Source organism: Juglans microcarpa x Juglans regia, chromosome 6S (assembly GCF_004785595.1).
Source record: "Juglans microcarpa x Juglans regia isolate MS1-56 chromosome 6S, Jm3101_v1.0, whole genome shotgun sequence".
NCBI lineage: Eukaryota > Viridiplantae > Streptophyta > Magnoliopsida > Fagales > Juglandaceae > Juglans > Juglans microcarpa x Juglans regia.
In genome coordinates this window covers 15,881,117-15,905,782 of record NC_054605.1, presented here as the reverse complement: position 1 = coordinate 15,905,782, position 24,666 = coordinate 15,881,117, and the positions used below count along the sequence as shown (strand labels likewise).

Genomic DNA, 24,666 nt, shown 5'->3' with positions numbered 1-24,666 from the left:
CAGCAGCTTTGGTGATGTATAGACCAGTTGACACCAAGTGTTTAAGATAGTGCAATATGCGCTTGATTGCCATCCAATGTGTATCAAGAGGTCGATGCATAAATTTACTGAGTTTATGTATCGCAAAGGCTAAATCAAGCCTTGTGAAGGATAAATATTGCATGCTACCTACGACGCTTCGGTAGAGACTTATATCTTCAAAAGGATGGTCATCATTGGAAGTAAGACGACAACTAGAGGCCATGGGACTTGTGCAAGGCTTGGCTTTGTTCATGTTGGTCCGTTTGAGTAAATCAACAATATATTTGCGTTGAGTGAAGTAAATTCCATTTGTACACCAAAGTGCCTCAACACCAAGGAAGAAATGTAGTGCACCCAAGTTTGTGACAATAAAAACATCTTTCAAGCATTTAATCACACGACTAATTGCATCTGAACTTGAGCCCCTTATCAAAATATCATCCACATATATAGGTATGTAAATAATAATAGTTGGTTTCTAAAAAATAAATAGAGAAGTATCAGCTTTACTTTCATGAAAATCCAAAGACTTGACTTTGTCAGAGAGCTTGGAGAACCATGCTCTTGGGGCTTGCCGCAATACATAGAGTGACTTGTGTAATTTACTCAAATGATTTGGATATTGTGGATGAATTTAACATTGGGGTTGTAACATGAACACATCTTCTTGTAAGTCACCATGCAAGGATACATTTTGTACATCCAATTGCTTTATAGGCCAATTATAAGAAACGACAATAGAAATCACTAACCGAATAGTTGTGTGTTTGATGACTGGATTGAAAGTTTCATAAAAATCGACTCCTTCTTGTTGGTGGAAACCTTTGACTACGAGTCGTGCTTTATAATGTTCAATGGTCCAATCCGCCTTCTTTTTTATTTTAAACACCCAATGACAGCCCACAACGTTGGTGTTATGTGATGGGGACACCAAAGACCAAGTGCCATTTTGGAGTAGGGTAGTGAATTCATTATTCATAGCATCTTGCCAGTGGGGTTGAATTGGAAGTCTCAGTGTAAGAAGTTGGCTCAATTGTTGGAGGTGCAGTTGCTGTTATCAAAGCTCTCGATAAAGGGTACTGAATGCAGCTATCATGTGGTTGTCGAGGCTTATGAATATGATTCTTTGACCTGGTGATCACTGAATGAGTGTTAGTAGAAGCAGGCTGTTCTTCCTCGTGTTGTGCATCATCAGAGTCGAGTGCATGGGCTGCTGGTTGGGTAAATGTTCCATGACCTGTTCCTACATAATAAATTTCTTCAAGCGACATACTATTAGTGCGAGCAGAAATGAAGGCCACACAAAACTGTCATATTCATGGCCGAGACCTACAAGAATATTGTGATAGTATCATCTCGTGCCATTGGCTGGCCTGCGATTGCTAGCTCGTCCATTAGCCTCTTGATGAAGTGGAAGTATTCAGTGGCAAATTTACTACCTTTAGTGGTAGTGACCAATTGTGTGCTGATTTGAACAATGTGCACAATAGATTTTGAGGAGAAAGTTGCATCCAAGGCACACCAGACATCATGGGATGATGTGTAAGTAACAACTTGAGCAAGCACTCTTTTGGTAAGAGAAGACATGAGAGTGCTAAGAATGAGGTTGTCTTGTTTGATCCAATGAGAGTAAGTAGGATTGAGTCTCTCAGAAACAACATTGGTTTCGGGGTGGGATACAGAAATTGTTTTTGGTGGTTTTGGTGTGGTTCCGTCGAGATAACCAAAAAGATCCTGTCCGCAGAAATATGGTACCAGTTTAGCCTTCTAGAGAAGATAATTATCTTAGCTCAATTTGATAGTAGTAATAGAAGGCATGGAGGTAATGGAGGGAGATTGGGTTTTAAAGTGAGATGAAGATATTTAGCCGTTGGTCTTTTGATGGCTGCTCTGATACCATGTAAAATAATTGAATCTTATGTTTTTCATTTCGTGATTAAACGTAATCTGTACAACAATATATATATATATATATATATATAAGAGTATTACAACCGATCCATATATTTACGTAAACAATTGAACTAAAAAGGATTACAGTAGGAATATAGCTATACAATCTTATCATCACTGAATCATAGGATCGAGTCTTCCTCATTTGTTGGGTTCCTGATTTATTGTTGAGATTTCAACAAATCTGCTGCAGTGATTTCGGTTATTACCATTGCTACATATCTTGACATTCTGATCTTCAATATCTTCAGCCTTGAATTCAATTATACTAACTTGATTCCCAACAGTGCAGTACAATGATGGGGAAAAACATAAGAGATAAATGACCATAAATTTACTAAACAAAAACCTATTAATTCACCTAATTAAAAATCTTTGCATTCTCCGTAGAATAAATCTTTAATTCTTTTTAAACATAAATAAGCAAACAAATATATAAGCGAAAAATGTAAAAACTTTTTTCAAACAGCGGCCCATTTTAGAATGAATTGCCAATTTTAGCATGAACAACGGTAAACAAATAATATTATTTTATAAAAATATTATATTTTTAAGATCTAATTATATAAAATATTATTATTCTTTTAGTCGCTCAGAAATTTTATTTTTGTTATTTTAAGAATTAGGAATTTTGGCAAAAAAAAAAGAGAATGAATTATTATCCTTTATTTTTCTAAGAAAATGATAGAAATTTCGATAATGGATTTTTATATTTTTCTATTTAGTGATTAAATAATATTATAATTTCCTTTTAAATATTAAAAAAATTAAAAAAATACATTAAAAAGAAAACATATGTCGGGAGACTTCGAATTCTCAGTCGCCGTAGTACACGAAAAATGACCAATTGTCCTTTGCGAAGGTTGAGAGACGTGTCACAAAACCCCCCACAAATCAGTGAATGAACTCACTCTCTTGACTCTTGAGTCTCTCACCTTACACGCTCGACCAGGAAAAAAATGGCTCTCCTCTCCACTGCCACCACCATTTCCTCACTCTCTCACCCTTCCCTCTCCTCCCAAATCCCTAATCCCAGTAAACCTCTCCCTCTCCTCCTCTCTCCCTTTCTATCTTCCCCAAACCCTAGAAGTCAATTCCTCAGATATCCTCTTTCCCTCCGCCTCGCCCGCTCCTCTCTCTCCGATCCCTCCCCCAACCCCCGGATCTCCGACGAGTGGGGCGAACCTTCCGAGCCCGAACCCGAGCCTGAGTATCCACCGGACCCTCCCAAGAATGAGGATGAATGGGGCGGAGGCGGTGATACGGAAGAGGAGAAGGACGATTACTCTGCCATCGGTAATGGTAGCCCCGCCTCCGCTGCGGCTACGGATAGGCCTGAAGTGCCGACGGAAGATGGGTTTGCAAACAAGCGTGCGGAGCTGAAGCGGTGCTTGGTGGACACTTTTTACGGGACCAAGTTTGGGTTCAGTGCTGGGCCGGAGGTGAGGGCCGAGGTCTCGGAGCTGGTCAGTCAGTTGGAGGCGGTCAACCCGACACCGGCGCCTACCGAAGCACCGGGGGTTCTCAATGGAAACTGGATTTTACTGTGAGTTCATTGGCTTGGCATTTGTCGTTCGATTTCTTTTTTTATGGCATGGTAGGAACAAAACTATGTAAAATTTCTATTTGTGAATGGGATATATTCATAACACTCCCACACGTACGATCTTTCTTTGGTTATTAGACAATAATGTATATTTCTACGCTTTTGAGCTTAGCAAAAATGTGGCAGTAGGATTAAAAAAAAATCAAATCATGCTGCCTTCTTAACGATTTGGGATGCAGAAGTTTGAAATTGTATGGATTTCGAAGAAAATTATACAAATGACATCTAAATGTCTTCCCAGGATTAGGACCATAGCATTTTTGCTTTTCCCCGAATTGGATCGAGTTGTACTGTTTAAGAAGCCGAAAATCACTTTGTATTATGAATCATTTTCAGACCTGTATTTTGTTCCTTTCTGCCATGGTCCATTGAGTTGGACCATGTGGCATATGCACAGGAATATGGATCCATAGAAGGCTGATGTAGTTGACATAGAAATAATGTATTGGTGTCGTTTGGATAAATGGAACAATGTGGACAGCTTCTTCATTAAAATTGATGAAGCTTGTTGCTTTTATCATTGTGTTTATTGAGTAAACTTGTTCCTGATTTGCTTACACAGTTTGCTTTCCAACTAATCAGGTACACTGCATTTTCTGAGTTGTTACCACTTCTCGCAGCAGGAACTTCACCCTTTTTGGAAGTGAAAGAGATACGCCAAACAATTGACACCAGCGATCTTACCATCGTGAACTCTACAACATTGTCTAGTCCTTTTGCTACTCTTTCTTTCAGTGCATCTGCTACTTTTGAAGTTCGGAGTCCCACAAGAATACAGGTATTGCCATGAGCTAAAAGTATGTGACTGAACAATTTTTTTACTGTAACAAGGTGGCATGTATTTTTAATAATAATATAGACAATGATCATGATAGTATTAGTGGTAATAATAGAACATCTTGGATGCGTGTGTAAGTTATCCATTTAATTTTTTTTTTAAATAATATTAATAATAGAATCTAGCATCATCATTTTTATGTAGTAGCCCAACTGGAAGGTTGCATTTTAGCAAATTTTTAATTTGCCTATCCAAGCAATTATTTCTGGAACCATGTATTGGCAAACTTTATTACGATAGACACCTGAGTATAAAATCTTACTATCAAACACTTCAATATGTTCAGGTAGCATTTAAGGAAGGCACCTTTCAACCTCCAGAGATAAAATCAACTATTGATCTCCCAGAAAATGTCAATGTTTTCGGGCAGCGAATCAACCTGTCGGCTGTGCAGCAATCCCTTGGTCCGCTGCAGGATGCAGTTGGAAGCATATCGCGAGTCATTTCTGGTCAGCCGCCTCTTAAGGTTCCCATTCCAGGTGAACGTACTAGTTCCTGGCTTTTGACTACTTACCTTGACGATGATTTTCGAATCTCAAGGGGAGATGGTGGTCTTTTTGTGCTTGCAAAAGAAGGGAGTCCTCTGCTTGATCAGTAGCGAGGTCCATGTTGCCACCATTTATTTATAGAAGGCATATACATAACAGTCTCTTCCCACCTTCCCCTTCTGCTTAAATAGAAGAAAAAACAATTGTGTCATTGTCATTCTGTATATCCATGGTGGTTTTACTTTTTCTTTTTTCCAAAAAACAAAAAAGGTTAAGACGTCATTCTCACCTAGTTACCCTGTTCCTTTTGAGTTGCCAAGAGGATGAAGGAAAACAGGGAGCCATAGCAAGAGTGAGACAGAGCTCTTGTTTTCCCTGCATGCATTGCAATAATACATAGAATTGTTAAATTTTGAAGGGAAGAGATTCAAAATAAGCAATAGTTAACATTTAATTTGTCCGCTCCGAGGCAATATTTTTGTAATATTGTGAGTTTGAAAGATTATGAATCGATTGGCAGATGGCAAATCGAAACCTGTGACCAAATTCATACATATCTTTGACGATTATATCATGTATGCATGATTGAAGCACCGTCCTTTTATATTATAAACTTTTTAACATTAGAGAAGATGTCAAAATGGGTAGGAAAGTGGAGTGGATGGAAGACAGAACGGTTGGTGCTTTTGATGCGTACCAGCATAGCAATGGTGTTGGTTATTACCAGGTCCATGTTCCTTACCATAATGCATAATGCATATATCTAATTAACAAACCACATAATTATGATTTGAGTAATGTTAGATATAGTCATAAGGTGTGTAAGTTTTATATATATATTTTTTTTTTTTAGAAAAGAGGGTTTACCATTAAAAAATATTTTTTTTGTGTATTTTCTTTTGGATAATGAGTTGAGTTGAGTTGAGATGAGATGAATTAAGATGAAAGTTAAAAATTGAATAAAATATTGTTAGAATATTATTTTTTAATATTATTATTATTTTGAAATTTGAAAATATTGAATTGTTTATTATATTTTGTATGATAATTTGAAAAAATTGTAATGACGAGATGAGATGAGATAAAATACTTTTTGTATCCAGATGATTAGATTAATCTACGTTTTTTTAAAGAAGTATGCGAGATTTGTACGCTGACAAATGTAGTTTCTCGTACTCCATATATTATTCCAAACTATATATCTATGTTGGTGAAGACCACGTTTCTGTCAAATCTAATCATTCTTTAGGGTCTGCAAAGGAGTTGTTCAATCTTTATAAGCAATCTTTCAAAAGTGGATGCAAGCTGAATGTTTTTTTTTGTAATCACAATCAATTTTAGTGCATGTTTTGTTAGGCAGTCCGACACATCAGGTCCTCAACTATGTCTCCCCTCCCCTAAAGATCACTTCAATCCATTAGCTTAATATTGATTGGATTTTACATTTTTCAGAATCCAAGCAACAATTATCAAGAGAAATGATAGGGATATTGTAGGGATCAAATCAGCAGTCTATAATTTAGTCTTAAGATAAAGTCGAAATTCAAGTTAAGAGATAAAGTTAAGAAAAGATAGGAAAATTGACTCAGACTCTTAAGAGCTAGAAAAACACACAGACTCTTAAGAGGAAAGATACAAACTTCTAAAAGGAAAGACTCACAGACTCTTAAAAGGATAAAGACTCAGACTCCTAAAAGGAAAGAGACTCAAACTTCTAACAGGAAAAAGCTTCACAAGGCAAATTGGACTTCTATATATATGAGGAGATCTCCCACAAAACGAACGGATCCTCCACAAGCTTTCTACACACAAGATCTCTCCACAGAAACTCCACTACAACTCTAAAAGATCTTCCCTAAATTTTCCTATTGTATTGTAAGATATATGAGGCTATAAGAGATTGTAACAACACTCATTATAATGGATTTCGCCTCTAAACAATCCATGGATGTAAGTATTATTTGGAACCACGTAAATCTATGTGTCTTTTTTTATTTATACTTATTTGCTATTTATTTTATAGATAAATGTGAAGAGTATTGTATTGAAGTCTGAATCACCTCGTGGGTTGAGGATAATTATTTTTTCACTTCCGGTCTATTGTGCAAATTAAGGCATTATAAGATACGATGAGGGAATAAATCTCTTAATTTGCAAACACCACCGTCCTTGGTCAATGTTCCAACTTCCAACCTTCTAGATTTATTTTTGTTTTCCCACGAAAAATAATTGGTTAAAATCCCCTATAACAAGTTATTCCCACAATTCCTACAATCCAACGTACAGTCCAGTTATATCCTAATACCAACCAACCACATCACCCTGCGAACCAATCTCTGATCAAATTTAGACAAATTATTAATACCTCGAAAGCGGCATTGGCTAGATTGTAACATTCTTTAAAGACTTTTAAATTTCACAAACCCCAGACTTTTTTAAAACAAGCTGTTGACGAAGTCCTATATATCCGTGACACTTGCCATCATGCACGCAAGACGTGGGCATTACTCACGGAATTCCCGCCTGTTTCTCAGCATTTTCTTTTTGGATTTTTCTATTGAAGAGAGAGAGAGAGAGATCATGATTAAGTTCCAAATTAATCTTCGATCATCATGTCCTTGTCCTTGGTGTTGACCTTTAATCGAACGCTAGTTATTTCACAAAAACTGAATTTGAAGAAGCACCATCTTCTCTCTCTCTCTCTCTGATCTATTCTTGTTCTTGTTCTCGATCAGCGAAGATAATTCAAGATCCAGATCCGAGAATTTGGTGAGGTTGCTGGTACTTAGGAAAACCCATCAAAAGAGGAGGAAGAAGAACGATCTCCATGCAAGTAGATCTCGATCGGATCTTTCAATGCTTAATTCCTTTCTGCAGGTACACACAAAGACATGAAAGTAATCATGATTTCTCTGATCTATCTCCCTCTCTCAAAACATAGATAAGGAACTGCAAACTTATATATTTGGTTACGATAGTTATATGATAGATCATTGTTACATGACTCAAAGACGTTGATCATATTAACGAGAGTTAGAGATTAAGGTAGAAAGATCAGAAGATTGATTTCTATTGTTGACATGAGCAACAAGCAACAACAAGTTGAATTAGACGACGAGCAAATCGCCGAGCTACGTGAAATCTTTCGTTCTTTTGATCGGAACAATGATGGGAGTCTCACACAACTTGAGCTCGGATCGCTCTTACGGTCACTTGGTTTAAAACCTAGCCCGGAACAGCTCGAAACGTTGACCCAAAAGGCTGATAAGAACAGCAACGGTCTGGTCGAGTTCTCGGAGTTTGTGGCGCTTGTGGCGCCGGAGCTTCTTCCGGCTAAATCTCCATACACAGAAGACCAGCTAAAGCAGCTGTTTAGGATGTTTGATAGAGATGGAAATGGGTTCATCACGGCAGCCGAGTTGGCGCACTCCATGGCCAAGCTGGGGCATGCGCTTACTGTGAAGGAGTTGACGGGGATGATCAAGGAGGCCGATACGGATGGAGATGGGAGGATTAATTTCCAGGAATTCTCGCAGGCGATAACCTCTGCTGCATTTGATAATTCATGGGCTTGAAATGAAACATTAATTATCATGGCCGGATATTGTTTCTTTTTGGTATGGGTTTTCTCTTATAATTTGCTTAATTTTGTTTTGATTTTCTTTGATCTTTCATTTGTTCTTAGCATATGAAGTTCTTTGTGGGTGTTTGTGAAATTGCTTGGAATATGTGCGGAGTGGAGTACTTAATTTTGAGATGATCATTTTGCTAGGAAGTGATCTGAAATTAATATCTCGCTGTTTTTTAACTTAATTGAACTGTCAAGTTTCAATTCATCTCCAGCTAGTACTCCATTAATTGCTTGGAATGGGATTTTAGCATACAATTCGGTTCATTAAGAAGGAATTAGCCAAAATTAATGTAAGTATTTGAAAAAACACAGCAAAGTACATCGATCAATGAATAAACCATGATCATCGTTTTTTTTTTTTTTCATCCGAATAAGCTAATAGTTTTAACTCGAGAGATGGAGTACCAATTCTCCTCGTGATCAGGATCTGAACAAGCTGCATGATGTATGCCTTAGATATATATATGTTATACTTTCTTTTCTTTGCCTCTTGGGGAAGTTTCATAATATAACTCAAATCTGGGGGTTCTAATTATTAAATCATGTTTCAGATTCTGTCATGATCTGAAGCCATGCATGCATCTGGCTACCATTCTCTTATCATGATCATGTCACAAAATTACGTTCTGGTGCCTGATCGAGTTATATTTCGTCTAGTACTATTGTAATTAGCATCATGTGATTCCTTGAAAAAATTGTATCTGAACGATTTATGACTCGGTTCATTCTTGCATGCCAACTCAATACTACTAGCTAGAACCACCTTTATGCTAGCTAGCTGATTTTATTTCTGTTTTTTTTTTTTTTTTTTTTTTTTTTTTTTGGGTTACGAGTGTTTCTGTTATTTTCTTTCAAAATTTCATTCTCGTTACTGTTAATATTGTTTGTGCAATCGGCCTGAAAAATTGACTTAGACATGCATGAACTTTAGAAAGGGACCGACTCATGCATGAGCACTATATATATATATATATATATATATATATATACAATAGACGTTACAGTCGATCGAAGTTATAAGATTTGTACTAGCTAGACCAAACATATAATAATGTTTGATCTTGTGCTGGCTCCGGAAGTTGATCTCGTCTTTCAAGAATTGTTTGCAAAACAGCAGATATATATATTGCTATATTTGAAAATTTATGAGGCTGCAGTACTAGTACTAATTTTCGTCATCTAGGTTGTTTTAATGATTTTCACACGAGATCAACAACATTCTACCGTCAAAGCATATATAGGTCATGCATGGATGGTGAAACAAGTTTTTAGAACTTGTTCTCGTACTTAGTTACAAGAAAATTACTTATTTGTGACCAACTATTTTCTGTAAAAATGATTATTTCTTATTAGAACGAGTTTGTATTCTCGTCACAAACAATCCGTCACAAATGCTCGTTTTTCTTATAGTATATATAATTGGTGCACACGTTCTTGCAGGTTGGACAAACTCCCACGCCACGCAGAGTAAGATTATTGATAATCATGATCTACAATTATTTGGCTACGTACGCAGGAGCAGATGATCATGATTCCCTTCATTCATGAGTGACGGATGCATGATGATCAATATTCTAGACATTGGGCTAATTAGTCAGGAAGATCGTGTTAATTTCTTCATGATCTCCAGCTCCCATTTTCTTAGTTAAAAAAGACATGTTCTAAATTCTTAGCTTTGTAAGCTTTTTTTTTTTTTTTTTTTGGTTAATTTCATGCCCTTTGATTTTGGAGATATTGCGATCGTTTTCAAAGTGTTGTTTTTAGCGGTTTATCATTACTGTTCTGATCATTGACACGCTCAAAACATCAGAATTGTGATTTGCAATTCCTTGATTTGTTGAATTACCCACAGGAGATAATTGGGATTGGGATCCCCCAGTTGATGGATAATTTACAAGTATATATCTTGTATCAAATTAATATCTTGGTCCAGATATAATTAATTGGTAGTGAAATTGGAAATTTGGTAACCTAATGTCCTAATGCTTAGCTCCTTTTGGTTTGTCACTGCTTGACCCAACCGTATAAACTGAATATATCTGTATGAAAATGCGCATACATACATACATACATGCATGCATGCATATACATGTGATATATACATATATACATATATATATACAGTCATATGATTTGTCAAACAGCCCATAAGATCTTAAAAGCGAATTTTTCTACAATCGAAAAGTCTCGTAGCCTCACATCTCTAGAGCTGCCAGTGTGAGGCCCCCCATCGCCCTCAAAAGCAGTGGGGTCGGCTGTAATTCATAGGCAGCTCATACTGAGACATGAGTTCCTCCTTCGGAAAGGACGAGCGAAGGAGGGGAAGCAAGTTCATGAATAACACATGTTTCTACCCAACAGCAGAGCACACCGAATGCGAAAGAAAGCAATCGTTATGGACAAATTATAAGCAAAATGCAGCACATGAAGTGGTTCATCTATTATTTTCCAAACTGACCTTCAATCCTAAGATAATATATAAAATGTGAGCTTCCAATATTATAAGAAACGATAGAATTAGAGATATGCAAAATCTGAAAGCTGCAACAAATCTAAATTAAAATTCTCGTCCATATCATCACAAAATCTATTGGAAAAAAGGAGGGATGGGGGAGTAAGAAAAGTATAAGCTCTATGGGTCTTTCTTTTTTTTTAAAGAAATAAAAAAATAAATGACCAAACTGATTCCATCAAGCCTTCTTCTTTTTGGATTTTAGCATCACAAATCCAACAAATACGCATAAGAAACAAAGAAGAACCACACCGGCAAATACAGGTATTAGTATGGCGAACTCTTGCGGGAGGAAATATTGGTGGATGAAGTGATCACTGTCTACAAATGGCTGAAAGATAAAAAGATATCAGCACAACATCAATAGGACATTTTTACCTTATGGTATGCTTTGTTTGTTTGTTTGGTTGGTTGGTTGGTTAAAAAATAGGAGATGAGATTAATTAAATAGTAGGAAGACTGACCAGAATGATGACCCAAAAAGTATAATACGTGAATATGGATATGCTGATGAAAGATAATAGAAACCCAACTGCCCTGTCTGCTAATTCCATTCTGATGTTTGTGCCTTTTACTGCCTGTAAAATACATTCAAGGAAGACTCAACAAGTTGTGCGTAGGCAACCAAAATTCCCACCCTGCAATAGTAATAGAATAATAAACACCAACCCTCCCCGCCCACCCACAAGAAAGAGAAATGATAACAAGAACAACAGAACCCTCAGGGTTCAGGCGAGTCAGAGCATATAAATTACCTTGTAATTGAACTTAAATTCGACAAAACCAAATTTTACTGAAAATAACCCCCTTCCAAAAATACAGATACTGCTAATAGTTTCAATTATGAGCAACCAAATGAGGCTTTCAACCATTAAGTTAAATTGCCTAGAGCGGGGAACCTCAAAGCCATAAAATAGAACATGCTGGTTTGTTATCCTCATGTAACCTAAACTCATGGACTCTCATTCTCTTTCATTCTCCAATTGTAGGGGCATATTCTACAGGCACAATCAAAACACCAAACCTAGTTTATAAATTTCTGATTTTAACCACAATGTTCATGCTCCAACAGCATCCTTTGTGTTCCCTTTCTGAACAATCTTTTTTATTTTGATGGAATACCATAATTTTTTTTTTTACAAGTTGGAATACCATAATTTTACTTTCCAATCAACCTATAGCATGAATAAAGATAATAATAATGACTATAATAGTAATAATACAAATTAGTCTCTTATTATTACTATTATCGTCGTCTTCATCATATTTATGCAGACATCTTTGATCTAGTCTTGTAATTTGAGATTTTTTTTTTTTTATTAAGTACTCCTCCTCACATGCCATTAAACTTGTTCATTTTTTGTTTCAAATTCAAGCACCATTTACATCTGTGCAATCCTAATCCCCTCATCCCCCACCCTGAACCCAACACCAGAAAGAGAGATAAAATGGGAGGAAAGAAGTAGTTAAAACAACAAGCAATGATAATAAATAAAACCATGTCTCCCCTTCCTATACAATAATCCACCTCGACTAACTACAATAATATACACTTACATTCTGTAAATTTTAAGAACTTTAAAATGGTGAGAATACACCCTAAATTGTTCAAAAAAATAATAATAAATCATAATTTTTTTGTGAACAAAAGCTTCATTCTCACAAGAGACCGATTACCGGAGATCAGAGTCCATGGAATTGCAATGGTAGAGAGAACATATGGGCTAAAGGCATCACCTCAAAACAACACACATTAGGATCCAAATCCCCATACCAATATACCACAGCAGATCACAATGAAATGAATTAGATTCCTTTGCACAACAAGGACCCCGCTTCATGCAGTTTCAAAAAAGAGAGAGCCAGCTTAACTTACTTTGATAAATAAATAAAACAGGATTATCTCGGAAAGGCCGTTATAACAACCCCATTCCTAGGGTTTACAGCAATAAGTACATATAATTCAAACATAACTTAAAAATAATACAATTCGAATCGGTACAGTTACATGTAAATCAATCCAACGGAGAAGGGAAGTTGCAGATGATTACCTGTTTGGCATAAAGTTGAAGGAAAATTATTTTTGCTTGATCTCTTTGACCCGAGGAATTAGCTTCTGGCTACGATCTCGAGCGGAGCTGGGACTGAAGAAATATTGAAAGAGGGTCTGATTCGGGTTCGATTATCGACCCGACAGCATTTGATTTGGGCTTGGACTTGGGCTTCTCTATGCTCTCGTGATAAGATGTCAAGATCTAGAAAAAATATCGTATTTCTTGGTGATTTAAGAAATAAATAAATGTCACTTAAAAGTAGAATTTTGACCAAAAATAACAATTCATACTAATGATTTGAATACTGTACCGGAATTTGTACTGGTCAAGGTACTAGAATGAAATATTTCAGTACCGATACCGTTTCGAGATAGTCGATATATGAATAAATTATATATATTAATATATATAAATTAAATTCTAAAATAATAGTCTATATATGTATAAATTATATATAAATACATATATATATAAATTATAAATAGCCTAATCTGAATTGGAGGTCAAAAAATAAGTTTGTAGTTTGAAAAAATGAAAAAAATAAAAAAAATTGAAGACCAAAATATAGGCAGGTACAAACCGAAATTGAGGCTGGAGTGACCGGTACGGCCGGTATTTAGGGCGGTATGAAATATATAGGGTACCTGTACCAACCCAACGGCCGGTACGAAATTCAAAACACTGATTCATACCCAAAACAATAGTAAGGGGATGAGAAAACCTTCCTGCAGGTGTTACCTACAACTTGCATATATCGAAAGTCAATGACACCTTGCCACGTGTGCGGTACATGAAGTTGCGGTAGAGGTGCGCAAATAGGGAATAACCCCTCCATCCCTCTCCGAAGCAAAAAGTAAACACTTCAGAAACGTAAAACACTCCCTTTCTCTCTGCTCTCTCGCTCTCTCTCTCTCTTTCGATCCCGAAAGGCAAAAACCCTCCCTCTCTCGACAAGACCTCAGTCTCTTATAATCTCTGATCTCTCACACTCTCTCTCTTGAACCGAAGGGCGATCACCCTCCCTCACGTTGCCTATCGAGGATCCTTCACTCCATCTTCGTCTCTCTCCTTACAACTTGTGAACAGTGAGAAATCAAAGCCAAAAATCCTACAACAAAATACAGACCATTAGAAATTAGGGATTACAAAAAATTAGGAATTAAAAAAAAAATTGGGGATTAGAGAAATTGGTACCTGAGGTCCTTTGATTTTTGAGGTCTTAATTTCAGGTTCTTGATTTTGTGAAGGAGAGAGAATGAGAGAGATTGAAGGAATTCCTGTGTGAGAGAGAGAGATTTTGAACTTCGTTTTAAGGTTTTCGTGAGGGAGATTGAATGAGAGAGAGGGAAGGAGAGAGAGAGAGATTCTAAAGATCGGTTTAGTTTTAGTGAGGGAAAGGGAAGGAGAGAGATTGAATGAGAGAGAGAGATTCTGAAAATCGGTTATGGTATTCGGAGAGGGAAGGAGAGAGAGATTGAGTACACAAAGAGAAAGACTCAGGAATGAGAGATTCGGTCTGGAGCTTGAGCGGGAAGGGGAGAGAGTAGAGTGATCCCCTGCTATGCGTCTTACACGGTTTACTAAGGAACACCTACGTGGCAGCTCGCAATTAGTCTCCGATAAATGCTGTTTATAGGTGCCACTGGCTCGAAGAGGAACTGATGACAGATATAATTTTAAAATGTGTGAATTTTTCATTTTTTTAATAAAAAAAGTAAGGTAATAAATTTTTTATATGAATTTTATATTTGTCTATTTTTTTAAATGAAGTATATGAGACTTGCATATTCTGAGATAATATAAATTATTTTTTATGATATTTTAATGGCCACGAAAACTTGGTGATTTTATGATTCTTATGAAGCTAAATGAAGGAAAATTTCATCTCTCAGTTTGTTATACGGTTCCAATAATTTCTGATTTTAAACCAAATATTGATTTTAATCGTTTTATAATTTTGTTTGGTACGTTCTCTATTTATAGAAATCTAAAATAAAAAATTGTCAACCAATCACAACTTTTACACTACACGTAATAAAATTTTAATTTTTCCTCACATTATTATTAATTAAGATTCTTTCCATTTTACCTATGGACAAAAGAAATGATGCACTGAGCAATTATACACAAAAAGAAACTGTACAGATAATTTAGAGAGAGAGAGAGAATGGTCCCGAATCGGAGAGAGGGTTCCAAATCAATACAGTCCCCACCCACCCGTATTCCTTTCCTCTCTTTATCTCCGTCTCTTTTACAGAGTACAGACAGGTGGATTGAAAGCAACGGCAACCAAAAGACAAAAAAAGAAAGAAGTCCTATTTTTAATTAAAAATCTTGAACACAAGAATCTTGACTGAGCAGCGTCTCTCTCTCTCTCTCTCTCTCTCTGCGATGCATAGACAGTCTCTGGGCTCGCCTGTCACGAAGATCCATGGCCATGGTGCAGCCAAGGACGATACCCTCATTGTCGAAGATCCAAAGCGCCGCGGCGGCGATGACGACGAGTACAAAGCACTGAAGCCTCGCCGTCTGTCGTTGTCGTCACCGCCGCTTCCGAGGCCCGAGAAGTTCGTCCACGTCATCCCCCTCCTCACCCTCCTCTGCTTTCTCATTCTCTACCTCTGCTCCCACAGTCCCTCTCAGTCTGGTACGTCTTCGTCCTACTCACTATCAACGCCCCCTCCCCATCGTTTCCGTTTGTTTAATTGTCGTCGTTGGTTTTCGCTTTATTTGTTTCAGATTTGGCTCAGTTCAATGGATTTAAGCGACCGGCCAAGCACATTGGTATAAAATGCAGATTCTGATATTTTTTTTTTTTAAAAAAAAATTATTGTAATTGTTCTTATTTGTTCGTGCGTGTGTTTTTTTATCGAACGCGTTTTAACGTTTATCACAATCTCGCCGTTTTACCTTGATGCGTTTGTTTCGATTTCCTCGTAGATCAACCGACCGAGATTAACGATGTCGAGCGATATATTGAGCTCCAAAAAGGCGCTGTCTGGGTCCGAAGCCTCCGCAACTTGCAAGAGCTGGGAAAACGGCCCCCGAAATCTCGCTCCCACCGAAAACTCGCCGATTTATAGGCCGCATTTTCCGGTTCTCTCTCTAGAATCCACACGTGAACTCCATCTTCATCGGTTTGTTCTGTAATCTAGCACGTGCAAGTACATCGGTTTGCAGCATGGCTTTTTTTTGTTTCGGATTTGTAGAAATTATTCGTTATCGAACGAACAACAGATACCGCCGTGTCCAATCCGAGACAGAATAATATTAGATGAACAGAAATAAACAATAAGATTATTTTTTCACAAGACTTTACATTCCGAATGAATAGTATTTGTATAAAATAATTTATAAAAATAACTTCATCTCTTAAAATATTATTATTAAATGTGATTTATAGTGTATCCTTATTCCTTTTCCAATGTGGATACAGCTGGCTGTTCGAACCGTTACCGCACCTCATAATGGGTTGGAATGCCAGCTGTATAGACGTGGTACTTGTACGTGCTGCCCACATCATAATTTCACGAGCTCGATACTCGGAACTTTGTGTTTTCCGGGTCTTCCGTGCTTCCAAGATAGCAAGGATGAATATTGGAATGATAAATTATTTTTACGAGTTTTAAATAAATAAATTTTATATATAAGTTGTTGTAAAAAAATATAAAAAAATTAATTTTTATTAATGGATCTTACTTTTTATTAAAAAAAAAAAATTATATGAGATTTATCTATTTAAAAATTATATTTAATATTATACTATTAGAATTACGTGGACCTTTTGTTTAAGTAATCTAGATAAGATTTTAAGATTTTAGGATGTGTAAATGAACAGTAATACGTCCGCCGCTCTCAGTTCTCGTTTAGAGTTACCGTTAAACATAATTGATTTTTTATTTTTTATTCTTTTATATGTACTCTTTAACACTTTTAAATATTTAAAAAAATAATAATATTATTAAAAAATATTTTTTTAATCACTAAGTAAAAAAAAAATAAAAAATTTCAACTGTAATATCGAGTAATAAGAATTAGTGATGAGAGTATCATTTTTCCTGATTTGCTAATCGTGATATTTATAATTGTATTGACGTGACAAATATTAATATATAAGTGAAAAAATTGATTCATGCGAAGGATGTTTTGAGTACAATTTTCTCTTATTTTTTAATTTGTTTTTGTGTTTTCTTCAAACAAGCTGTGTAAAAGAGGACCGGATTTGAGATGTGAACGATGAAATTGGCGATGGTGATCACGGGACACAACGTTATGGCATATGGCATGATGAATATTAGCATGTTTTGGTGGGTGGGTCATTTGATTTTACGGTGGAGGCCTGCCGTGTGATAAAAGGTCCATAAAAATAAAGTGTAATGATGTATTTATAAAAATAAAAGTCATGATGTATTTGGTTATACTATTTATTTTTTATGAATATAATAATAGGTTCTACCGTTTGTATATATCATACTTTTTTTTTTATTCCGGCAGGGTGTTCGAATTCAAGACGTCCATTTTAAAGGTTTGGGTGTTATGTCATTGGTTCATATGTCTTTGGTTGTATATATCATTCTTATAAATAGCATAAATTTAACATTTAAGATATATAGTTGCGGTGCTCATTTGATGAAATTGGCCTTTTATTTCATCTGCAGGAGAAAGGAGGAAATTAGATGACTCCCATACTGAGTATGTAATGCCGAAGTCGAGCATTGGGACTTATTTAGATGCTCCCCATAAGATAGAACGAACCATAGTTTAATCCTCTTAAATCTTAACACTAACATCAAAATTTTTCAGTGTTTAAATGGCATATATTCATAAAAATTATTTATGCTAAAAACGACCCGTGAACTCAATACGAACACTATATGAAATTAACAGATTTGAATTTGATAGAAATATGTTCAGGTCAAAACATGTTGACTCATTAATACATGATTAATAAACGGATCAATAACGTCCGATTAACCCGAAATCAACCCGCAAGAATTCATTTAAATTTCATTTCAAAATTACAATTTTATCATTGCTAGAATGTAATATTGATATTTATCAATATACTTATATTTTATTGTTGAGATTGTAATTCTAAACTCATGCTTATATTTGTTATTATTGGATTTGTAATATTAGTTTTATTATAAGTTAAAATTTAAAAAATATTGATATTTTTTTATTAGTAGGTAGTCTTATTATTTTTTTAGATATTATGACTACTAATAAATATAAATTTTATTATTTACATAAAATTATATTAATCAAGTCAAATGAATTATGTGAGTCATTTTAATCTATTTATGTAAAAAGATTTAAAATATATTATTTTGTGTTGATTAATTTATAATTAAATACTAAATGGATGACATGATATGACCTATTATTTAAATAGATAAATCTGATCCGTTTATCTTAACAGGCGGTGTTTGTCTCATCCGTTTATCTTAACCGGCGGTGTTGGCATTGACTCATATGGATTGGCTGAATCATTATTAAGAATAAAGATAGGATTACTACTACTCATCTACTATTATTAATGAAAACATCATTTTCCCGCAACAGGTCCACCGCTTGAAAAGGGTCGCCTTTGCTTAGTAGGAAAGACGAAGTATGATGGCCCCCACACCAATCACGAGGAGAAGCTATACCACTTCAGCCCGTGATCGTTTTTCACAGGTTTGGAGTAATTTATTAATTAAGTCTTCCTTCGTTTTCAAAAACATCTATTCTCATTTTATCTTATTTAATTTAATCATTATAATTTTTTTAAATTTTAATATAAAATAAAATAAATAATTTAACTTTTCCAAATTTTAAAATAAAAATAATATTAAAAATATATATTCTATCAATACTTTATTCAACTTTTTAATTTTAATTTTAACTCATCTCACCGGTAAAAACAAACGAGGTCTCAGTGAGTTTACAACATGTAGCTTCATTTCGATAATAATTTTAAAAAAAAAATTATAGATTGCATTCTGCCTTTATCTTACAATGCTGATTTATATTAAATTCTTATATCAATTCTTATTTTTTAAAATAATAAATTAAAGAGTTAGATGAATAATGTTACCATCGTCGTGTTTTGTTATTTGAGTCGAATCTAAGCTGTATGTTAAAAAGCCCGAGAAAAATAAACATTTAAATCCAATTAGTAGACATTATAAGAAAACCCAAAAATGAATCAAGAAGAAAACCCAGACAAGTATTAGCATACACCACAATTAAATTCCATTTAGATACAGAAACACTATCAACCAATCTTATCTCATCATTATAACTTTATTAAATTTTCATATAAAAAATAATAAACAATTCAACTTTTTCAAATTTTAAAATAATAATAATATTAAAAAATAATATTTTAACAATAGTTTATTCAACTTATCTAAAACCATCTCATCTCACTATCCAAACAAGGCCTTAAACTTTTGGTAACAATCATAAATTGCATATCGTTGCTTATGTGAAATCTAACAGGTAATCCAAACAGATCCATTATCCATAAGATTAAGAAAAACAAATGGTCAAAAATAAAATCGTGAACACTCAGTTTGACATTCTTATAAAGAAATGTCAAATTAAATGAAATCAAGACCAACTAGTTGGGGAATTTGTCCTACAGTCCCTTTCACACTAAAACACAGAGAAAGTAATCCAGCGAGGGATTTTTGAATTCAGACAAATTGTATTTACAGTAAAAATAGCACGTCAAAGGATTAAACCTTGAGCAGGTGCTGGCTTAGAAGGTTGCTGTTGCTCACTTGGTATAGGTGCTTTTGGAGACTCGGAGAGATAAATTTGAGCATAGTCATCCACCATTTTTCTTTTCTGTTCCTCCTCGGCCATTCCCACTTTCTCTTTTGTTTTCTGGCCAACTTCCTCAGCTGCCTTTGCAACCTTACTGAAAGCCCCAGTCACCCATGTAGCCCCGGTTAATACATACCGGTTCTTCATTATGGCAGATCCAGCACTACTAACTTTTTGCTCTGCAACAGCAATTGCCGATTTGGTTTTCTCCGAAACCTGAAATTTCTGATCCACTTCCCGTACTTTGCCACCAACCACAGAAGCTCCCACACTTATTTTCTCACTGAACCCAATTTTTTGGTCAAGAGAGGTGACTTTGGCTGTGGCCGTTGAGGATAACCTATGCTTCTCATCAAAGCCCTTTGCTTTGCCGACTGCATCTTTGCCCAGTATAAAGCCCTTAGCAAGCATACTGCTAACCACATCCTCTGCCTTTCTAAAAGCAGATTCAGTACCACCTGGAGTTTTATTTTGTGTTGCCTGCAGAGATTTGAGCTATTGGTCACGGTAATTCTGGATTATGCAGTATATGGTAATTCACTCCGAGACTCTTACAGGGGGTGCTGAAGCCGCAGGTGGCAGCTTGTAATCTGGATCCGGAGTTATGCTGACAGACAGATCAACTATTGTTGCTCCCTGAGATAAATGCAGTAATAAATGAAACTTGGTTATGAGCATAGAAGAGTTGGGAGCCATGTTACGTATGAGACACATCAAACACATCATAATATGACCAAATAAATTTCAAAAAAGACATATAGTATAGCGCCACAAACCCAAACTGCCATCAGTACATTGCTCATCACACTGAATATATATAAAGCGAGATCCAAGACCTCTATCCATTAGATATTCATGCCTCCTTGACAGGAGCAAAGTTTATGATGCATAAACAAAAACAATTTAAACATAGGTCATAAAAGCTTACAGCCAAAACTGAATATGCTCTTCAGAGTCTTTTTCCTATGTATAAAACCATAAACTTGTGCAATACCATGGTACAGTTGACCTCTTATAGAAGCTATCATTATTTGTAAACAGTAATGATGATGATGATGATATATATACATATACGAGTGTGTGTGTGTGTAGAGAGAGAGAGAGAGAGAGATGCTCCACATAAATCTAGTATGTCCTCACCTCCAAGTCTACCAGCCTAGGATTCAGAAAACAATGGGTGGAGAAATCTTAAAACCATTTCTCACTTCTCAGCTTTAAAAACACTAAAAACTATGGGAATTGATGGGTTATAAATCGTGTCACATATCAAAGGATCAATGCTAATCTTTCCTCTTTTCCCCCTGAAGCAGACCATCAGCTTTAGTAATAAAATCATCTGCTGATTTATACGAGTCATATCATATGACATGATTTCATTGCACTCCCACAACCAACTTTCTTATTTCTCTGGCACTTATAGCAGCTTTCATCAAAAAATTTCTCCTCTCAAGTACACTTACTGATCTTTCTCACAGATGACCAAACCACTTACAACAACTTGTCCTCATCTGGTCCACAGTTAATGCAATATTTGAATGGAGTTTATTATTATATCACTATTTTAGTGTTGTCAACTTGTCACCCAGCAATCTCAACAACTTCATTCTGGCAACTACAAGAAGTTTTATAAACACGTGTTTCTATATTCCTAGCATTCTTAGAAATTAAGAAACTACATATGTTTTAAGCTGGAAAAAGATTGAAGTAGGCCTAGCACTTTGACTTTTCACCATTCGGCTAGATTACAGAGAACTTAAAAAAGCCAAATTAATTCTCCTGGCCATGTGACAGGCCCCATAATTTTTTCCCAGCTTCTTAATTTCCACTGATTTAAAAGGATGCCAGGAGACAGCACAGGGATTACAGACAGTGGGGATATTCAACAAATACACCCAATCTAAACCATGACATTTTTGCAACGGAAACGTTCTCCTCCAGAAATGGAGACTAGATAGCATGACTTCACATGGATAACTGTTTTATAAATGAGAATGAGTGGCAGCAGTATTTGCCCTCTGTTGCAGCTGTCCCGTAGCCTCTTTAGCATTAGTATCACTGAAGATATTATTTAAACAATCCAGCTTCTTCTACTTGCTTTCTGTCTCAATTAGAAAATCTCTCTTTCAGTAAGACAGAATTGCCAGTCAAACTTTAACATCCGCTAACTAAAACAACCAAGCCCTTCAAAGTCCCACGGCTAGGACTAGTCGTAGGTGCAAATTCAAATGGCCATAAATGTATGTGCATTCAAGAGAATTTTCACATTTAGAAATTTCTTCACGAGAAAGGAAGCACATACCAGAAGGCGGGATGATTTCTTGAAGCAGAGCAAAGATACAGAGGAGGAAAGAATGGGAATACAACTTCTAATAAAGTTCCTAAAATGTTATTTGCAGAACCAGTTTGTACAATATCATCTCTAGACTGGAATCGTTCTTGAGCTCGTCAAGAATGGATGTTCCCACTAACTTCATGGACCACACACCTGTGGATTGCAATGCTCCTTAGTTGATTTCTTTTCACTTCACCTAGCTTACCCTAAGATCACGTCTTTACCCAAAAAGCCGGGATTAATTTATAGGCTACCTCTAATCCATATTTCAATTGGATCCCAGGTGTATGGCATGTTTAGTATCATCTTAGAAATGCATTTTCATTTAGGAGTCTTGGAAAATGGAAAAATTAAGAAGGTTTAAATATGTGGTTTTCTCCGTTTTTCACAAAAAATATATGTACTCGTAAGTGAAATTACCGAAAGAAGAACTGCAGTCTCAGCTCCTTGTGAATCCTTGAAGGTAACATAAGCAATTTGAGACCGCTCATTATCACTGCATAAGCATTTGATAAGCTTGCTATTCATATGATAATGATCCAGAGAGAGAGAGAGAGCGAGAGAGAACAGAACTAATTAAAACACTACCTTCGCATTTCAACATATTCAATATCACCAGAAAAAGAAAAGAACTCTTTGATGTCTCGCTCAGATGCTCCTAAGGACACATTGCTAACTTTAACAGTTTTCGCCTGCAATTAGAACAAATATATAATTTAAACAGCACAGAGAAAACCAGTACAGCAAAGGAGATCAGGCTTTAAAGATGAAAAAATATATAATGTGTTTAACTTGTATGAAAAAATAATAACAGTAGAACTCAAAATGTAGCAAAACAAGGGGTCACACAAAATTAGAAGTTGAGATCATCAACTCCAAGTTGGAAAAGAATATCCATTAGAACCACCGCGAAGAAAGCAATGAAGAATGAGCAAAATGCTTTTTACAGCAGAGAGTAAATTCTTGCGTAGTAAGAAAATTAGTTGAATGGAAATTTCTTTCTAAGATCGCTCCTTCATAATAAGTTATTCTCAAGTTATGATTAGCGACTTAGCGTCAAGCCCCAGTTTACCCATGCGACACATCTGTAAACCCACCTAATGCCTCGTCAATAAGCACATCTGCCATTTACGACTATCATGCTCATGGCATGTGTTTCAATCCATTAAAGGTTGACTCTGTCAGAAATGAAATGATTAGGATAAAAGGGAAGTATCTAGCGATTCTAGCCTTCGATTAACAAATGGTGCACACATATGAACTTCCCGTCCGATCCAATCACAGAGAATCATCAATCTATACAATAAATTAATCATTCACATTTCCTTAAAATAAATTTATTTTGCACAAGAGGGATACCATCCGAAGATTTTCTTTCCATGAGCAAAACAGTACGAATCAAACCCAATAGTCCCCATCCAATAATCGAAACACGAGTAAACATCTTTCCGATGATAAGAACTTTATTCGACCAAAAAAAAACTGAGTAGAAAGAATAAGCAGCATAGCCGGAAAATAATGAGCGCAATACTCGTGTTAAATCAACATTCGATTAACACACCAAAAACAGTAGTTTCAGATTTTCTTAAATATAAAAAAAATCGATAAACTGTGAAAAAAATATATCATTCACAATTTGACACAGATCTGTGCCTATCACCAAGTCAAACACCAAACTTATACCATAAGCAATCGATCGATCGATCGATCGATAAAATCATGATAAATCAAGAAAAAACTTTTGTAGTAAAGATACACGAAAGAGAGAGAGACTGACCGACATCGTAAAATAGCTTCGACGAAGAATAGAGCTTTCTCACTGTTGCAGAGTCTTTCCGAAGGAAAATGTGAGGTAAGGTCGTGGGAGAGAGAGAGCTAAAAGGGATGATATATATGTCTAGACGGTGAGACTTTAGAGGGGATAGGGGGGTTTTGGTCGTACGTGTGTGGAAGGTGCCGCTCGCCGGCAAGGTCTTCGCACGTGCAAGTACCGTCTCGGAAGGGTTTTTAAATGATGAGAGCATCCGACACGGAGTTGGAATTTCGATGATTCGAGTCATTGAATTTGAACCCTCCTCATAAATCGTCGTAGACGACTGTATAATGTTTGAACATTATTAGAGTACTTGTCCAATAATTTTATGTTTAAATAATCTCATTTATTAAGATAAATATTTTTCTATTTCTGATAATTAAGAATTAAAATTATTTTATATTTTATATAAAGATAATTTTTATAAAGTTAAAAAAAAGTTATAAGTATTTCTTTTTTAAGGAACTTTACCCTTTTTTAACTCCAATTAAAATATGAATGAAAATTATAAACTCAATTCCACATGATTCTCTTTAAAAATATGGCCTATACCACCAAACTACTTTAAAAGTTCTACTTGAAAGTCGGTTTTCAAAACATAC

General features: G+C 35.6%; 5 protein-coding genes across 7 annotated transcripts; 3 read left to right on the top strand and 2 right to left on the bottom strand.

The window, feature by feature from the left end:
• Positions 1 to 2,868: 2,868 nt before the first annotated feature.
• LOC121237127 (plastoglobulin-1, chloroplastic) lies at positions 2,869 to 5,188 on the top strand. Its single transcript, XM_041133714.1, has 3 exons — positions 2,869 to 3,520; positions 4,163 to 4,358; positions 4,705 to 5,188. Exons 1-3 carry the CDS (start codon positions 2,934 to 2,936, stop codon positions 5,014 to 5,016), a joined length of 1,095 nt encoding a protein of 364 aa, XP_040989648.1. The 5' UTR covers positions 2,869 to 2,933; the 3' UTR covers positions 5,017 to 5,188.
• A 2,233-nt stretch (positions 5,189 to 7,421) lies between these two features.
• Positions 7,422 to 10,379, top strand: LOC121237126 (probable calcium-binding protein CML11). The gene is made up of 2 exons (XM_041133713.1): positions 7,422 to 8,523; positions 9,978 to 10,379. The coding sequence occupies exon 1, from the start codon at positions 7,987 to 7,989 to the stop codon at positions 8,479 to 8,481; it is 495 nt and encodes a 164-aa protein (XP_040989647.1). The 5' UTR covers positions 7,422 to 7,986; the 3' UTR covers positions 8,482 to 8,523; positions 9,978 to 10,379.
• A 630-nt stretch (positions 10,380 to 11,009) lies between these two features.
• Positions 11,010 to 13,270, bottom strand: LOC121237125 (dolichol-phosphate mannose synthase subunit 2). Of its 2 annotated transcripts, none has more exons than XM_041133712.1 (3): positions 13,101 to 13,270; positions 11,514 to 11,687; positions 11,010 to 11,380 (listed from the first exon to the last, which is right to left on the bottom strand). In XM_041133712.1, the coding sequence occupies exons 2-3, from the start codon at positions 11,601 to 11,603 to the stop codon at positions 11,228 to 11,230; spliced, it is 243 nt and encodes an 80-aa protein (XP_040989646.1). In that variant the 5' UTR covers positions 11,604 to 11,687; positions 13,101 to 13,270; the 3' UTR covers positions 11,010 to 11,227. The 2 variants fall into 2 exon arrangements, with proteins under 2 accessions (XP_040989646.1, XP_040989645.1); XM_041133711.1 differs by having other exon boundaries at positions 11,514 to 11,627; positions 13,101 to 13,263.
• Positions 13,271 to 15,435: 2,165 nt separating this feature from the next.
• Positions 15,436 to 16,421, top strand: LOC121237124. The gene is made up of 3 exons (XM_041133710.1): positions 15,436 to 15,750; positions 15,843 to 15,887; positions 16,044 to 16,421. Exons 1-3 carry the CDS (start codon positions 15,495 to 15,497, stop codon positions 16,184 to 16,186), a joined length of 444 nt encoding a protein of 147 aa, XP_040989644.1. The 5' UTR covers positions 15,436 to 15,494; the 3' UTR covers positions 16,187 to 16,421.
• A 3,169-nt stretch (positions 16,422 to 19,590) lies between these two features.
• LOC121237123 (binding partner of ACD11 1-like) lies at positions 19,591 to 24,334 on the bottom strand. Of its 2 annotated transcripts, none has more exons than XM_041133707.1 (5): positions 24,033 to 24,334; positions 22,840 to 22,943; positions 22,672 to 22,747; positions 20,475 to 20,555; positions 19,591 to 20,399 (listed from the first exon to the last, which is right to left on the bottom strand). In XM_041133707.1, the coding sequence occupies exons 1-5, from the start codon at positions 24,309 to 24,311 to the stop codon at positions 19,821 to 19,823; spliced, it is 1,119 nt and encodes a 372-aa protein (XP_040989641.1). In that variant the 5' UTR covers positions 24,312 to 24,334; the 3' UTR covers positions 19,591 to 19,820. The 2 variants fall into 2 exon arrangements, with proteins under 2 accessions (XP_040989641.1, XP_040989642.1); XM_041133708.1 differs by having other exon boundaries at positions 24,029 to 24,327.
• Positions 24,335 to 24,666: the final 332 nt, after the last annotated feature.